This window comes from Monomorium pharaonis, chromosome 2 (genome assembly GCF_013373865.1).
Source record: "Monomorium pharaonis isolate MP-MQ-018 chromosome 2, ASM1337386v2, whole genome shotgun sequence".
Classification (NCBI taxonomy): domain Eukaryota; kingdom Metazoa; phylum Arthropoda; class Insecta; order Hymenoptera; family Formicidae; genus Monomorium; species Monomorium pharaonis.
Genome location: NC_050468.1, coordinates 5,098,100 through 5,112,978, shown reverse-complemented (window position 1 = coordinate 5,112,978; position 14,879 = coordinate 5,098,100). Strand labels below are relative to the sequence as shown.

Below are 14,879 nucleotides of genomic sequence, written 5' to 3'. Positions count from 1 at the left end.
AATACCAGTCGTTAGATGGCGTCGGTTCCCCCAACCGAACGCCATGCATGATTCGACTCGGTTCTCTTTGCCGCGCACGTCGATTGGCCGATGTCTCTGAGAAATCGCCAATGAGAGGCGTCGCCCGATGTTAAGGCACAATTCATAGCGATGCATGCCGGATCGAGCGCGACGCGCGCTGCGCGCGCAAAGCATTTCCAAGTTTGTTTGCTGTTGCAATCTTGCAATGATCGCGAGAGCTTGCTTAACCTGTCGTACCTTGCTTGTATTTGTGTGACTGTTGTCAAGAGTTTCCTTCGATTTGACCACGACAAATTTATAAAAATCCGGTAAGAATTGGTAAATGCGTACTTTTAAATTAATAAAATTTACGTCATTATTAGTAAATTAAAGTATTTCTATGAGACCCAACTTATTCAAGAATTTAACCCCAAAATGGCATCAATGTTGAAAATAAATACAGTATTGCTACTGAAACGTTAATTTTTCGTCCTAAATAAGCCATTTTTAATATGTAGCACAAATTTTAATACATTTTTATTAATAAAATATATACCATGTTGCATTTTTGTCAAAAATTCCCTTAAGTATTTTTACTTAAAAATTCCTTTAAAATTCCCTTAAGTAGAAAAAATAAACTCTTTGTTGATACATCTCTTTTTCAATCAATTTTGACATATACTTATTTTGTATATAAAAGGTAGGCTGTTTTGATAAATGAAAAACTAGAAAAGAAAAAGGAAAAGATACAGATAGTCCAAAAAAGAAAAGAAAAAGATACAGAATGTTAAAGTTACTATATGGGTGGTTCACATCCAGAGTGTCAACAAAGGGTTAATTGAATCCATCTATAAGTCATTAATGAAATATTTAAATAAATAAAGAAGTGTGCCAATGTACAAGTGGCTAAATAATTGAAATATGTTATAAATCAATATTTGGACATAACATGTATCAGTATTTACAATAAAAAAATTAGTATGTTGACAGGAAATATTAAACACTTATATAAATTTAATGACAAAATACAATCCTAATTTAAATGTATGCTTAGTATTTTATTTTTATCAAAAATTATAAAAACAATTTGTTGCAACAACTTGGTATAGATTAAATTAAAAATAACATTAAATTTACAAGTTAAATAATTTTTAACAACAATAAATGCAGATAAAAAATATGCAGACAATATCTACAAAATAAATATGTAACGTGATTTTTGAAACTCCATATGAGCTGGCTTGCTAAGTGAAATTTCTCGCTGAACAATATAATGAAGAATATGTATTGCATTGTTTATCAATGGCTGTGTTCAGCAGAAAAATATCAGCTTACAACTGTTGTAAGATTCTTCGATGCAATTGCTTCTTGCCCTTTTAGTCAGATTTAAATGTAAATCAATTTTTTTTAGATTTAATTCAAGATTTTTTAAATTTTGTTTTTATTTACAAATATTAAAATAAGTTATTAATTTATGATGGCTATTATTATTATTACAATATCAAAATTTGTTTTTGTAACCTTATTAAAAAGCATATAAAACAATTTTACAAAAGTTGTAAAGGTACTCTCTGATCGCAGTCAGTAATGGTAACATATTTCATATTTATCCTCGTACTATTTTGTCTTCAATACCAATTTTCTAATTCTGATCGGACACTGGGACAATGTTTATATCTGGATATTAGATTATAATATATTTCACTTATCCAGCCACTGATATATTGATACACTCCATTATTTATTTTAATATTTACTTGTGTAAAAATAAACATTTAATTTTGCATTAATTCATTGAATATTTTTAATCTAACTTATTGATATATGATTTTAAAAAGACATTTTATGTGCTTCTTGTAGTTATAATAAAAAACAAATTTTGATTTGTAATAATTATGAATTAATAATTTGTTTTAATATTTGTAAATGAAAATAAAATCATCAATGAATAGTTTTAAAGTCTTACATGTAAACAAATTTTTAAAAATATGCAATTATTAAGCCTTCGGCATTCGATACAATTTTTCATGCTAAATCGTATCCGAGACGTCTTATTACATGTCCTGATTGGCTCGGATGATTATATTACCAATCGTAAACTAATCGTAAGACGCTTCGTATGCGTGCTAGCATGAAAAATTGTATCGTGTGCCGAAGAGTTTATACTTATGGAAAAAATTTGTTAGAATCACTGATACAGTATCAGTGATTTCAATTGCCTGACGTATATGCAAAGTCAGTTTATTAAAAAATGTAAAATTAGTGTCATAATGCTTATAAAATCCATTTAAAATCAATGTTTTGAAACATTGATTTAATGTTCTTTGCTTACTGGATAATAATTGTATATTTTTTAAAACTTAATAGCATGTAAGACTTTAAATCTATTAACGATTTATTTTTATTTGCAAATATTAATATACGTTATTAATTTATAATAGCTATTATTATTATTATTACATAAAACCAGAAATTAATTTTTATAATTGCATTAAAAAGCATGGCATTTTTAATGTATTAATCTTCGAATACTTAAAATATTGTTTTAATTTTTATAAAATTTGAACCTTATTAAAACAAGTTTTTTTTATTAATTTTGGAGGGCGATTAGATATTTAATTATATATTTACAAATATAATCAAATGTTTTTCATTTTGTATATTATGAACTGAATGCTTACATTTGACGAATTTGTTAACGATTAACGACTATGTTACGAAACTATATAGATGTTTGTTTAATAAATTTTAAACATTTTAAATTTGATTTACTTTTTTTCCATTGTCAAATGTAGAAATTATTTTTTTAATAATTATTTTTATTCAATTATTCCAATAGTAATAATTATGTGATAAGAGTGGGTGAGATTGTATCAATCTTTATGTTATTTAGATCTAAAGAGTTCTTTTGTGACTCCTGTTAAAAGTTATGAATTTAAAAATTCATTTATATATTGGATATCTGAGATCAAACTCATGACCAGTCAGTTATGAGTTTGTCATTCTCTTACAGAGCGACAACATCTTAACTGTTCAAATAAATACACACAAAAATATATATATATATAATATAAATAATTTTTTCAATATCATCGGATAATGGACATATCCGCCTACTGGGGCAAATTGCATGAAAAGATTATAATAAGTCACCCTGTTAAGGATAAAATTATATGAATTGTCTTTACAAAGTACTTTTAGAAATCTTTTTTTTCTGTTATTAGATTTTATCATTTATTGCATGATTCGACATGTCGAACAAATTAAAAATGATTAAGAAAAGAACAATATAACAGGATTGAGATGAATATTCCACCAATTCAACAATCGGGCGCTATGGGCGTGGGACAGATGGGACAGCCGGTAAATCCTCAAATGTCTCAGAATCAACAACAGGCGCAGCAAACGCAGCAACAGGTGCAGCAGCAGCAGCAGCAACAGCAACAGCAGCAGCAACAACAGCAGCAACAGCAGACACAGGACAAACTTGACAATATCTCCAAAGTGAAGTCTCTGGTTGGTCCTTTGAGAGAGTCGTTAGCCATAGCTCTCAAAACCGCGGCGCAGACGTTGCATCAAAATAGTTTAGTCGACGTAGGGACCATGAAGGGTATAGAACAGCCGGATCATCGATTTAATAAAAACATGGAAGAATTCTATTCCATTTGCGATCAGATAGAGCTGCATTTGAAGACCTCCGTGGAATGTTTGTCTCAAAATTCCAGTTCGGTTCGGTACCTACCGATGTCGGTTATAACGTCACGCACCGACACGGTGAGCACGCAGGAAGGACCAGCATTGTCTTATCCGCAATTTCTTATGACAGTGCGCGCGCAAGTGGCATATGCTCGCGAGATTCATGACACTCTCATGTCTCACGCTCGCGCAATATCGTCCGGTGAGCAGTCTTAAGTTCCGTAAATATTCTAAAGGAACGTTTTAAGTGCTCGAAATGAAACGTAATGTAAAATGCTGCAAGAACGATTGTTATTCCGTGATATAGTACAAGTAATAATATAATAAGTTTTTTTATGACAATATTGTTATATTTAATAAATTATAAATTAATATGCAAACCGAAATATATATATTGTTGTTATGTAATTAATATTTATAAGAAATTGTAAGACATTCCATATACATATCTTCAAGCTAAATAAGTTTGGAGAATATACACATTTGACACTCGAAATGGATTGAAATTAATGCTGTAGCGAAAGTCTAACTAGCCATTTATTTTGAAACATGTTCTATCATATAAATAGTAAACATTCTATTCTATCATCAGTTCTACCATATAAATAGTAAAGGATTCTGTACACACAATAAATAAAGAATAGTAAAACAGAGAATAAGATTCAATATGTTGAATAAGAAATCAGTTTCATATGTTTTCTTTATTTAACATTGTCAACGGCTCTTCATTCCCTGTTCTTCATTACGTTTATTGTAGGCTAGTTTTTCATATTTTTAGAGTTGTATATAGGGTGTCTCTAAAGTTTGACCCACCCATCCTGGATCTTAGAAACAACTTTAGATATAGAAAAATGTTTCAGACAAAAGATTTAGGATATTAAAGAGGACAGATGAAGATATGGAATTGGGCTACTTATATGTGATGTACAAATCGATTAAGAAACTTCCCCGCAGTGTACATCGAGTAATGCGAATGTCAGCGGTATATCAACTTTGAAGCTTTATCTTGGGAGTGACTTGTGCAAAATACACAAGTAGAGAGTGTCTTGAAAACGTCTCGACAAGGGCTACAAGAATATATAATAAAAATAGGAGCTCTCATTAAAAAAACCATTAATCATGTTGACCTGATCTTGAAAGATCTCTCAAGTTCAATTCCATATTTTCATCATTTATCCCCCTTAATATCCTACAATTTTTGTCTGAAACATTATCTAAAGATCCAGAAATTGGATCAGATTTGAGAGATTCTGTAGTATTTTAGAGATTATGCTGTTAAAATGCTGAAAAAAAAATCAACTATGATCTCGATGTTTATAAGCTACAAAATGTTCTTTATTTGAGGATTTTACACGCGATATCAATCATTGTTATTAGAGACAATAGGCGAGTTTTTTTTTAATTCATCAGTTGATCACGTAAATGAAACTTTGCTCTGTAAAAGCTCCATTTGCAATTAATCAATCGATGAATTGAAAAAAAAACTTCTCTAATCTCTCGATCTTAAATCAATTGCGAAATCGTTTTGATCGCCGATTTGTCTGACAGCGGAATGTCATTAGCGTCTCATTAAAGTTCCGTGAACGAGATATACAAGTGCCTAAGGGCACTCATTTCATCTCTTATTTCCTCCCTCCTTTTCCGATTAATGCCTTGCCGAAAGTTCGCGTGCAGCAGACGCTTCGTCGCCGGTACAATAAACTCGGAAGCGCGTTTACATTCCGTAACTGCTATATGGTCGATCGCTACGATTTGCGATCACGTATCGCGAAGAGAAATATGGATCGGCCAGGGAGGGCCGGAAAGGCGTGCAGGAAGCGCTACTGTCAGTTGGATTGGTGTTTCATAGCGGCGCGCCGTGCGATCATTCGAAAAGGAAGGACCACCTCTGTTCACCATATTTGGCAAACTTTCCCTAATATGGTAACGTCTACTTCTAAATATGGCAGCCGGGGACGCCCTCTCGGCGCGCAGTGTACCACTCCGCGGTTGCACTCACGGCCGAATATCGGGCGAACGGAGACGCGTACGGGCGATCTGGTGATCGTATATGAGGGTGCGGAGCCCGGGCGATTTTTCGATGTCGATTTCGGCGCGGATCGCCATCCGATCGCGGCCACGGCCCTACGGCGGACTAGTTCCCGACGGCGTGGTCGCGTAACGGTGGGGGGAGAACATCGGACCGCGCAGCGCAGCGACACGCGGTGTGGCATCACTGCCGCGCCGCGCCGTCGTGGTTAGGCACGTAGGTCAAGTTACTCCGATACTCCGCTTCGAGCATTCAGTACGCGGGGAGCACTCGTACGGTGTGTGTTGTTGTCCCGTGCCTCTCTAGATGATCGGTCACGTGGTGGAGCCTACGCCGAGTTCCGCACGCGATCCCGTCGCGAAGACGCGCCGCTGTCGTGGGGAAGGGATTAAATGTGCGCGCCGACGTCGCGATGGACAACCCTAGCGGCGGAAGAGACGGTCGGTACGCGAGCCTCGGCTACAACATGGGGATGATCGGGAGCGATACTGGCGCGGAGATTTACGGCCGACCGTCCACCTCCCAGCTAGCGGCGGCTGCTGCGGCGGCGGCGGCTTCCCAGATAGGCCGCGGCGGCGGCGGCGCCACTATGATGTCAGCCGCGGGCGCCGCGACGCCAGGCGTCGGCTCCATTCAGCGAGGCATCAAGCGCACCACGTCCGACGTTTGCTACGGCGACGACGGTAACAATCCGGCGGCGCGGCAGCAGTCGCTCTCGCAGAGCATGTCCGCTGCTGGTGGTATGCCAGGCGACTGCGTGCCCGATAATCTTGACGAGTCCTTCACCAGTCTGAGCCAGCCGAAGAAGTCGCCCCCTTCGAACGGCAAGAAGACCAAGGGCCGGGTTAAAATTAAAATGGAGTACATTGACAATAAGCTCAGGAGATACACCACGTTTTCCAAGAGGAAGACCGGCATTATGAAGAAGGTTTGTATCGTGCGCACCAACGAATCTATCGACTACCTGCGTGATAAAATCTTCCTTTGTGGATTCATAATAATTCCCACCTCTTTTGCGTCTCTTGTAACTTTGAGTGTTCCGAGAGAGGGAGAAAAAGAGGGGAAAAAAGGGCACGTGTGTATGCGCGCTTTAAACTCTGAAAATAATATCCACATGATGATGGTGACGACGACGACGACGACGACGACGATGATGATGATGATAGTGATGATGATGATGATGATGATGAGGAGGAGGAGGAGGAGGATAAGGAGAAGGAGAAGGAGGAGGAGGAGGAGGAGGAGGAGGAGGGTTTTGAGCATGCCAACGTGTGTGCAATGTGTTTCTCGCGCGTTTTCTCTTCGATTGTCGCAACGACAGGATGCTGCGCGAGGGCTCCAATGCGCGCCCGCGCACCCGCGATTTACGAGTGACAGCGCTCGCAACTCTCTTCCGCGGCTATTACACGCTCGCTAAGAGGGACCGGTTACTCGCACTTAGAGCTGCCAGTTAGCGTTCACTCCGATTAACTTTTTGTGCATCTTTGTGTCGAGGTAAACCACACGGGCAACATGAATCTCTCCCGATTCCTTCATGATTTTTTTTCTTTAATTAGGACATGAAAAAAAGAAAGAGAGATCTGTCGGCGTAATACTGTCGCTACGTCTTAAATTCGAAATTGATTGCTGGTTTTACCGATAATCTAATAATTAATTCTCGAATATTGTAAATGAATATTATGAAAAAAAATTCTTGGAAATACTGAGGAAAAAAAATGACACTAGTTTAGTATTGGTTATTTTATATATATTTTTTAGAAGAAAAATCTTTTTTTTTTCTTAATTACAAAAAAATTAAGGAAAAAGAACCTCACTGTTGATACAATTCGGACAGATACAACACACAATATTTATAAGAGAGAGATTTACAGAATATTATAATAATTATTTGAATATTTTATAAATATAAAAAGTCGCTATACTGATACAGGCCTTCTAAAACGGTATTCCCTTATTTCTTGAAAACTAAGCTACGTTGTATTATTAATATGATTTGCTTACAATCAATTAAAGGAATAAAAACTCATTTATATATTTATTTTTTCTATATAAAATCTATTAAAAATAGATGTAACTTTTATATATAGTTGTTCTTCGTCGTGCTACATGTTGCGTTTTGCGGAACAGCATAAAGTATTGTATAGTCAACGAAAAATGTTTTGCGTTGAAGTAAAAACTTTTAGGAATTCTCATATACATTAACATGTAAATATTTTGTACAAATGGCTCATGTTAAAGGAAAAGAAAATAAAATGTAGCCTATTATGTCAGTTTTGGAACCAAATTTTTTAAACGTTTATTTTTTATTATGTTGCGAAAATATTAATTATTACATTATATAAAATATTAAACAGTATTAAAAAACTACTATACCATATGGTGGAAGACACTTTATATTATATTTTTGTTTTAAAATTTTATTTTTAACTTTTGTTTAAGAAATACTATCCAAAAACGAAGCCGTATCTTAAGTATTAGCGATCATCCTCTATTTATCAAAATATTTTATAAATATTTTTGCGATCATAAATTGAACATATTACACAGATTTGTCAAAAATAATATATAAAAAATATTTATGTATAAGATATAATTATAGAACATTACTTTTTAATATTAATTTTTTTATTTCATATTTATTTATTTTTATCTTATATACATTGTGTATAAGATGTAATATTTAGTCTATATTTTAATGAATATTGAATAAAGATTTTATGATCTTTTTTTATTTATATATCATATTTAGATATTTTTATATTATATAATATTTCAAAAAAAATAAATGATAATGTGTATATTTATGTGTATAATTATGTGAATAAAGTTATCATAAATATTGTGTGTTATCTGAAAAAATTAAAGTAATGTTAAAGTTTTATCTACATATTATGAATTTAATTTTGGAAATAAATAAGGTAAATATCTCAGTAATCAGCCATATAACGATATAAAATTGTTTAATTAAAAAAAAAATTTTTAAGAACATAAAATAATTTAAATAATTAAATATATGAAATATGAAATATAATATGTACATATATATAAATAAGACCAATTTTTTAATTATTTCAAAATAATAAAAACTTATTAAGCGTTTGAATAAACCAGTATCTGGACAATTTAAAACGCTTGTGTTTAATGTCCTAAATACTTATCCTAAATATGTATTCTTAATGACGAAGAAGTATATAATATATTAAAAAAATTTTTAAAAGTATATTGTTATAAAATTACAATAACAAATTGAAGATAATTTTTTTATATAGAGTGTTTATGAAATAAATACAAAAAATATTTTTTTAAATAAACATATAATACTTAAAAAAAAATTAAAAGAACATTAAGGGCCAGTTGTTCCAACTTCTTGGTAAATTTACATATCAGGTAAATACGTCTGTCTTTATTCAGAAAAAAATGAAGATCTACACATGCTTATCTAATGGGTAAGTTTACCAAGAAGTTGAAACAATAGGCTCTAAGTGTATACTTTTATTTTGTAACAAATTAATTTTTTTAAACATTAATTTTATAACATAAAAAATAATTTATTTTGTAAATGTTTTAAAGTATTTAAAAATTATGTTTTAAGATTATTTTAATATTATTAAAATTTAAAAATACATTTAAGATTAATAATGATAATAATTTTCGTCTGATCAATAATAATAATAATAATAATAATAATAATAATAATAATAATAATAATAATGTCTGCGTATAGCACCATATTTAATCATTGAGCCATGTATCTTCATGCATCTTTAGTATTGATGTTTGGACGCATTTCATATAACCCTAACTGCTCGTAGGTCGTGTTTGCAATACGTATATCGAATAAAATATACATGGATAACAATTTTATGATGTTATCTTAAAACAGATAATTTTTCGCTTGATATTTTTGTAAAATCTCGTCAAAAATAAAAGATCTGAAAATCATTACAACTAAAACTACGGTGCAAAATTTCAATTGATAGAAACTTTTGAAATCTTTTATTTTTTCTGCAATTTTATAAAGTATTTGTCTATTTTTTTTTTGTTTAATTATCTTACTAATTAATATCTTAAAAAATCTTAAAATTTTATTTTATCTTTGTCAACTATTATTGTCACGCACGTTTTTTTATTAATACGATTTTTCTTCATTACTGTTGTTTAAAATTTAATGTATTTAACTCTCTTGGGTTAATTGTAAGTATATTTAAAGTATGTAGTTAAGTATATTTAAAATTAATGTACATAAATAACGAAGATGATATTTATTTTCTTGCTTAGAAAAGAAAGGCATAAATATATATGTAAATAACCCGACATAGAGAATATTGAACAGTTTATCACATGATGAACACAATTCTAATGTCAAAATTAGAGTAACAATCAAAATCCATTGTTATCAAATCGATTAAACATTTTATACAATATCGCGCGAATGTGAACGAATTGGAAAATTTTGGATTTAAGAGATGAGATCAAGTATTCATGGCCTGTTGTTCCTAAGAGAATAATTTCTACACTAATCTTTTTCTCTTTTTGTAATATTTATGTATCTTTCGAGGATAGATTTAAATAAAATTGATTATCTACAGAAAGGCAACTTTTAATTCTGAACTGCATTCTCTTTCTCCCGTCTTCTAGTTTATTATTTTATCCTTATTGTTTTGTTTTATAATTACTATTTTAAACAAACATCTTTTTTTATAAAAGTAATGTAATAATGTGGAACGCTGCATTATTTTTATGTTCATAGTTGAAAAAATATATTTTGACGATGTTGTTTATAAATAAATAAATAAATAATGTTGTGTGTTAAAATAATATTTTTTAATATTATTCATTTATTAATGGTAATTTGTGTTAACAGTTGAGAAAAATTCGCAATTTTAATTTTAATTATTTTTTACAAAATATTAAATTAGTTAATTATAGTTATCGAGAAAAAATATATTTCTTACAAAAAATAATCAAAATTAGGATTGCAAAATTTAGAAAATTTTTAATTATTTATCTAAATATAAACATACACATACATAAAGAGAAAGATTTCTTTATATGTAATAAACAGTTTGTTCGACTATTGCAAAACATATATTTCTTTGGTTTTAATAAATTTTAAATAGATTCTCTTTAATAAAATTTGTTAAAAACAAAGAAATATATGCTTTGGAATAGTCGAACAAAACAGTTTATAAAAATTCAAAGAACTCTTTCTCTCTGAGTATACACACAAAAAATGTGCACATTATTTTGGTGCTTTTACACATTTAATAACTATAACTTTATTTTAAAATTAAATATTTTCTTGCGGTCTCTTGAGGTTTGTTAGTATCTACATTCTCAAAACACTATGGCTGGTACAAATAGTTGACTCTTATTTTAAAATTGTTTTAAGTAATGTTATATGATTTTAATACAGCTCTATAATTGGTCGAGAACATCTGAAGACAATTTTAAATGTAAGAATTAACTATGAAACAGGAGTTTATAGATGCGTACAAGTTGATGTTCGTAGAAATTGTAAACATTATTTATTTTTTTTTATTTGATAAATAAAATCTGTATTATTGGGGAAAATCTGGAATTTTTAGGAAATTTTTTTTTATCTTTGAAAATTATGGATTTTTATTGGAACTCAAGGAAACTTGGAATTTTATTTTTAAATTTAAATTTTATCTTTCTAAATAAATAATTTTTTTATACTGTTTTATATAATTCTTTATAATAAAAATAATATTTGATTAGCAATAAATATAGCATACACATCCATGTATATTTATGTACTTTCTTGTGTGATTCACGAGTTTTTATTAAAAAATCAGTGACATCAAAAAAGAAAGTACATTATTCTAAAAATCTAAACTAGTATATTTAATCACGTGTTCTGTACTATTAACAAGCTACATTATTGTGAATAAATTGTTATATGCTATTTAATTTATATTATTTTTTTAAATATTTGCTAAAATTTAATATTCAAAATTTGAGTAAATTTTTTAAATATAAGACTAAACAAAAAATATTTAAAAAATAAAATTAATTAATTTTATTTATTGAAAACTGTATTTACAAATTTTCTAATCTTACCTGGAATTTTGAATAAATCTGGAAAAACCTAGAACTCTCAGAGGAAGATGAATAAAGGGCATAATAGGATAAACATGTGTGCTGCCCACGCACGAATTTGAGATTTTTTATAAAAAATTGACATTGATGTGAGATTAAATTTCTTCAAGTATTATATCTGAAAAATAATTTTTATGGGAGTTATGGGAGAAAGAAGAAAATCGAAAAAAAATTTTTTTTTGAAAACGGCTGATCCGATTTTGATAAAAAAATATGTTATTGGTTTTAATCCCACAATGTTATACGGAAAATTACGGAACTTTTTTTTTCAAGAAATATGGGTCAAAAAAAATTGTAAAAATTTTTTTGAATTTTTTTTTAAAGGATTCAAATGGGTCATTATCACCATTCTTTGTAGGAAAAATCTATGATTTCCCTAGTATGACATATTTAAATTTCAAAATGATTGGAAGGGAGTACATATGTACTTAAATATATATATATATATATATATATGTTTTTTTTTATTATATGTATATACATATATATATATATATATATATATATATATATATATATATAAAACATATACATATACATATAAAAAATAGAAAGCATCGAGATAAGTACAACGAACGGGAAACAATTAAAATCGATTACATAAAATTTTGAAAAACATTGCTAAATAGATTTGTGAATAAACGCGCAGTGGGCGGGCATCGTGGGTCTCAATCAACCTGTATATATATTACCCAAACAAAATTACCTTTTTAAAAAAGATAAAAATAGACGCCATATGGTTTCTTTAAGGATAAAAAGCACAAATTCTAAATAGTATTTTTTATCAAATTCGACCTAAGTGATATATACCTTTATGGTTGGAAAAAATCACTTTTTTAATTTATTTATGTAATTAAATAAATCCAAACTAATACTTTTTATTCAACCAGAATGAAGCCTTCGGCACACGATACGATTTTTCATGCTAGATCGCATACGAGACATCTTATTACGTGTCCTGATTGGGTCGAATGATTATGTTACCAATTGTAACCCAATCGTAAGACGTCTCGTATGCGTGCTAACATGAAAAATCGTATCATGTGCCGAAGGCATGATACATATATAAATGATATATATATCATTCATATATGTATCATATACAAAATCTATTGAATACAAAATTGTATTGTATTGTGTACAAAATCTAAGATAATACTTTGGATAAAATTCAACCTAAGTAATACACATTAACTTTCTCCACAAAAATAATGATATCAAAATATTTTGCGCCAATTATAATAATGGATATTTATACATATAGAGAAAGATTTATTTAAATTTAATAAACCGTTTTGTTCGACTATTCCAAAGCAAAAAAAAGTTTAAAAAAATCATGGATAGATTCTGACAAGCCATCGATTCGAAGCTCAATATCCCACACCAAAAAAAATTTACTGTTTAGTGGAATATAAAAGGTGTGGTGTACTAAGAGCTACTTAATTTTGTTCAAACGTACTGCAAAATATTATCAACAGTATTATTCGTTTGAACAAACCATTGAAACTAGAAAGACCTACTAGAAACGGAACTAAACAAGTGATTTTACAGCACGACAACACTCGACCATATGTCGCAAAAGAGAAGGATGTCATAGATTGAGTTGGGAAATTCTCTCTCATGCAACTTTATTTATCAGATCTAGCCTCATCGAATTATTATCTATTTTGATCGCTCCATTATTATATGGCTGATAACCATTTTGAAATAGTAGAATTATTTTTTAAAAATCCCCAAAAACATTGATTACTTAATCAAGTTTACTGTTTTTTTCGCGAGATACTATTAGCTGTCCGATAGATAGAGCTAAGTCATTGAAAATAATGGAAATTGTTTCGTATATTAATCGCTTATATAAATATATATAAGCGATATATATATATATATATATATATATATATAGTATTATAGAAATATACAATATTAAAAATGCCCCAAATAGACATATTTCTGCATATTGTTTGCATAGTGATGAAATTTGAAGATTAAAAAAATGATGAAGTATATATTCAAAGATACCTTACGACAATGCTGTCAGTAGAAGAAAGAAGTCTTCTGATGTTTTAAAAATTGCGGCAATATGTCGCTTATTTTGCCAAAAGCAGAACGCAATTGATCAATTATTATTAAGGCAATGATTCAAGATATTACAATTTTATACTGTTACATCAAAATTTACATGAATGTTTGCACCACAATTTAAATAAATATTTGCATGTTATGTTTAGAATGACATTTGAGACATTCTTACTACATAGTAAAAAAGATTCATAACAAATGTATTAAAGTTTTCATAATTTAGAATGGAATGATACCAACAAGAAATACTAAGATATAAAACTAGATTATTTGGACAAAAGATTCGAATTAAAGCAACTTGCATCTTGCCAAAAACAAAAAAAATTCATGTTTAGTTAAAGATATGTGATTAAAACTGTATTTACAGAGAACATATTGAAACGAAGAAGGGCACATATAAAAAAATGATTACTAATCATCTAATTGACTGGATAGAATTTAATCTTTTATTTTTAGATTTTAATTAGATATCCATATCAAAACATAATATATTGAATTAAATCTATGAATGTTTTAGATTATGCTTTAATAAGAAATACTAAAAGACTCGTATTGGTTACAGAAATTGAAATTGAATTAATATAACTAAGTTTTTACGCGTTTCGCAAAACATTTTTTAAGTATAATATGTGAAGGATACATTTCTGGGAAGAATATATAAATACAAATATACACACTACATCTGCTTAAGATAAGATATACATCTTTACATTGCGATGATATTTATTCATATTCTTAAAATTTGATTATGATACTAATTAAAGTCGTGTTATGTTACGCACAATTTAATTTTTTTTAGATTGATAATATGTTTTATATAATATTCTTCCCTTTTCTTTTTTCTCTCTTCCCTAAAGAAAAAAGTTATTTATTATTCTTATTTTTATTTGTTAATCCCTGTAGATCAGGGCTACTAGAATTGTAAATAACATTAAGAAATAATATTTGAAAG

The 14,879-nt window shown here is 29.9% G+C and overlaps 2 protein-coding genes across 8 annotated transcripts in view; both read left to right on the top strand.

The window, feature by feature from the left end:
• The first annotated feature begins 19 nt into the window (after positions 1–19).
• On the top strand, positions 20–4,352 carry LOC105833162 (mediator of RNA polymerase II transcription subunit 29). Of its 2 annotated transcripts, none has more exons than XM_012674679.3 (2): positions 20–329; positions 3,297–4,352. In XM_012674679.3, the coding sequence occupies exons 1-2, from the start codon at positions 151–153 to the stop codon at positions 3,910–3,912; spliced, it is 795 nt and encodes a 264-aa protein (XP_012530133.2). In that variant the 5' UTR covers positions 20–150; the 3' UTR covers positions 3,913–4,352. The 2 variants fall into 2 exon arrangements, with proteins under 2 accessions (XP_012530133.2, XP_012530135.1); XM_012674681.3 differs by having other exon boundaries at positions 200–329; positions 3,284–4,352.
• A 1,570-nt stretch (positions 4,353–5,922) lies between these two features.
• The window catches only part of LOC105831304 (serum response factor), a 32,494-nt gene continuing 23,537 nt past the window's right edge, over positions 5,923–14,879 (top strand). For 5 of the 6 annotated variants that reach the window (XM_036283541.1, XM_036283539.1, XM_036283537.1 and 2 more), the window contains exon 1: positions 5,923–6,653. In XM_036283541.1, the coding sequence (XP_036139434.1) occupies positions 6,138–6,653 (516 nt within the window). In that variant the 5' untranslated portion in view covers positions 5,923–6,137. The remainder of the gene's footprint in view (positions 6,654–14,879) is intronic. The other variant, XM_036283543.1, reaches the window with a different exon arrangement.

Excerpts from the sequence above, each read along its gene's own strand:
- LOC105833162 (XM_012674679.3), top strand. The coding sequence starts at position 151 with ATGCATGCCGGATCGAGCGCGACGCGCGCTGCGCGCGCAAAGCATTTC. Across the intron at positions 330-3,296 it reads GACAAATTTATAAAAATCCG|GATTGAGATGAATATTCCAC; the intron begins GTAAGAATTGGT and ends ACAATATAACAG.